Below are 3,218 nucleotides of genomic sequence, written 5' to 3'. Positions count from 1 at the left end.
CATCAATAATTTAATTCCGGAAAAAACTCACTGTGACAATAACTTAAAGCACTTTAAAGGTCTCTGAATTTTGTGGATTTAGTAATTCACATGCTGCAAATTTATGCATGAATTAGTACTAAATTAGGCCAGATTTCGAAGCATAGAGGAGTCAACACAGAACAATGGACATACCATAAGAAATGCCATCAAAGCAATGCCTATTATAAACTGCATTGCCTTTCATGGCCCAGCATGTCTTGTAGAACAGATCTTTACTTTCCATGGACTTATTAACATTTGTCTAGGTGTCACAGACAGTCCTCAGTACACAGTTCCTATTAGAGCCTGCTGTTCACTACTCCAGTGTATCATTGACATATGGCGTCTGCTTGCATTTATCAAGGAGTTATCTTGTTTAAACTTGCCAGCCTCAACACAAAACAAGCACAATGTCGCCTAGATATAGAAACCAGTCTATTGATATAAGTGTTTTACCATAACTTTTTTAAAATTTATTGTTATGAATTACAACCTTTGTAAAATATTACAATAGACCACCTGGGTTTGTATTTTTGTCAGCCTAGTCTGTAAAGACAGCGAGATTGTAATAAATGAAAGACATGGTTGATGGAGAATTGTTTATTCAGCAGCTGACAATGATGGTCATCTTTGACGGTTTTAAGATAACATTAATTAGATTTAAGAAAATAGAGCCTTAACCTATGAATATCTCCAACCTGTAACAAAAAATTATAAGAATTAGAAAAACTAAAAACATATTTCATCAAAAACTTATAATTATTTGGAATTTTCTTAATAATTTTAATATTTTTAGTCCATACAAAGATTTTCTAATAAATCATGCAATGCAAAAAGATTGATGATTATATTTTGATATGTTGTTATTATGTCTGTTCTGTTATGTGTATCCAACAATTAAAAAATCCTTTAATATAGCAATCAATTAAAAGCTTTATTATTAACACAACCTTGAGGGATATTGTATATATATATATATATATATATTAAAGTATTTCTCTTCTGACACCCATAGCCATATCACAAGCTTCGGAGGATGAATGACCAACATTCCTTAAACATTAGCTAATTTTAACTGCCGCCATCAGTCTAGTTTGTCTATTGTAATAATGGTATTTTAATATACCACCTTTGCCTTAAAATCTTTGTGTTTTATTCACTTAATTTAATCATGAAAGACCACAGGGCTTATTTTTTTTAAGTTATCATTGTTAATTATTATAAATATGAATATACAAGATGACAATGTCAAGCTGTACTTGACATAATTGGAAGGACTTGCAGAAGAAAGCACTGTTCTTCTTATATACAAGTTAATATTTAAAATATGGAACAGATTAATAAATTAATATAAGTGTCATAATAAATTACTACACAATTATTCCTTGCTTGTTAATGCATGTATTTATAGTATGTGTATAGATTTATAGAGCAAAGGACAGTAAATTAAACTTAAACAATGAGGCAGACTTTTCATATATGTAATTTTGAGTAAAATCAGACAGACATTTAAATTATTTAATTTAATATTTTTGCTTTAAAACCTGTATCATAAATCGACCTGTCCAAATATTCCATTATTATTATATTAGGGGCAACAGAAAGTAATGTTGTTTTAGTCAACACATAAAGACCGATTTTTACCGCTCCAGAATTTAATATTTGTGTACTAGACGGCAAAAAGGTTATTGATAAAGGTGAATATATTGTTGATTAAAAATAAAAACTTGCTAAAAATGTATATGTGTGAATTAAACTCATGAAGGAAGTGACATTAATTTTCAGTCTCCATAATATTTTAAAAAACCAGTTCAAAATAATCTCAAGAAGTAACACAACAGCCTTATAATGATATCACAAATGAGAAAAAAGAGTTGGTTACTGGTCGATGACAGGAGGACATGGTGATTTCTCTATAGGAAATCTGTCGAGAGATCTTCAACCAATAATAGACCTACAATAATTCTATCGCCAAACAATTTTAAAACAATATTTATTCATGATTGCTTTGAATAATATGCAATGTTATCACAAATTGAATAAGAAGAGATAAATTTGATTATTCATTTGTTTATTTTAACTGAAATTTAAAAAAATGTCTAACAAAAATTGATAATGGCATATAACCTCTTTTACAATCTCGCTTTAAGGTTGGTTTTAAAACAGATAGATTTGATTTAAATAGAAGTTACCATTTTATCTTAGTCTTCTGGCTTCACGTTCCGACTCGAGTAGGGTCAGAATGTCACCATCACGGACTGGTCCCTTCACGTTCCTGATGATCTGGCGGCTAGTCTCCCCGATGAACTCGACTTTCACCTGGGTACACTGCCCCTGGGAGCCCGTGCGGCCCAGAACCTTGACGACGCGAGCGAGTACGTTGGGCTTATCCATTTTGTTTTAAAAATTAAAACGCTATTGAAAATACACGTGCGCCGCAAAAAGCGTGTACGAGAAAAAGGAAAGATGCCACAGACTATACACTTAAAATTTTGATATGTCTAGTGATGTACAGTCGGTTGCCAGCATCATACCGTATTATTCCGACCACTGAATGCATTTCCAATGTAAATTATTATTTTGGACAACTGAATCTTAATAATTGATTGTAATATAATTTTTTTTCAAAGTCATTCAGTTTACATTGACTCTCTTTAGTGTTTTTTTTTCTAAAGTATAACGAATTGTATTAATTTAATCTACTGTTATGACTTAAAATAAAAAAAAAAACATTTTACACGCTTAAGTTCGTGTTAAGTTTTTATCTTTTTTAAAAATAAAATAAGTTCTGATTTAATCTTCTGTTAAATTTCAATACGAACAAAAATTATTCAAAGGTTTTTAATAAAATTGCATTTAAAAAAAGAATTTTTTATTTCATTATATTACTATATTAAATTGTAAAAAAACACTTTATTATAGATTTCAATTACAATACGTGTTAATGTTTATAGTTGTAATTCACAGCTAAACATATATGTTCATAGCTTAAATTGTTAGCATAGACAACTTAATTTTTCACTATAAAAGCGTAACATTTATATATGTAAAAATTAAATTCACTTTTAATAAATTTTGGTTACATATATAAAAGATAACATTTTAGTAACATTAATAAAAATAAAATACCTTTAAGTAATTTTTGTCGATTCTCTTTACGTGTACATGATGATTGTTAATTTTAAATTTCATTGTCT

General features: G+C 29.1%; 1 protein-coding gene across 1 annotated transcript; it reads right to left on the bottom strand.

Annotated features, from left to right (window-relative positions):
• Positions 1-606: 606 nt before the first annotated feature.
• On the bottom strand, positions 607-2,511 carry RpS28b (Ribosomal protein S28b). Its single transcript, XM_068762437.1, has 2 exons — positions 2,214-2,511; positions 607-719 (listed from the first exon to the last, which is right to left on the bottom strand). Exon 1 carries the CDS (start codon positions 2,413-2,415, stop codon positions 2,218-2,220), a length of 198 nt encoding a protein of 65 aa, XP_068618538.1. The 5' UTR covers positions 2,416-2,511; the 3' UTR covers positions 607-719; positions 2,214-2,217.
• Positions 2,512-3,218: the final 707 nt, after the last annotated feature.

This window comes from Battus philenor, unplaced genomic scaffold (assembly GCF_028537555.1).
Source record: "Battus philenor isolate CCGP_79_NKW_IND1 unplaced genomic scaffold, ilBatPhil1.0.hap1 SCAF_16, whole genome shotgun sequence".
NCBI classification, from domain to species: domain Eukaryota; kingdom Metazoa; phylum Arthropoda; class Insecta; order Lepidoptera; family Papilionidae; genus Battus; species Battus philenor.
Note: the sequence above shows the minus strand (reverse complement) of the source record. Positions and strands in the feature narration are given on the sequence as shown.

Bases quoted from the DNA above. Each gene is read 5' to 3' on its own strand.
- RpS28b (XM_068762437.1), bottom strand. From the start codon at position 2,415: ATGGATAAGCCCAACGTACTCGCTCGCGTCGTCAAGGTTCTGGGCCGC.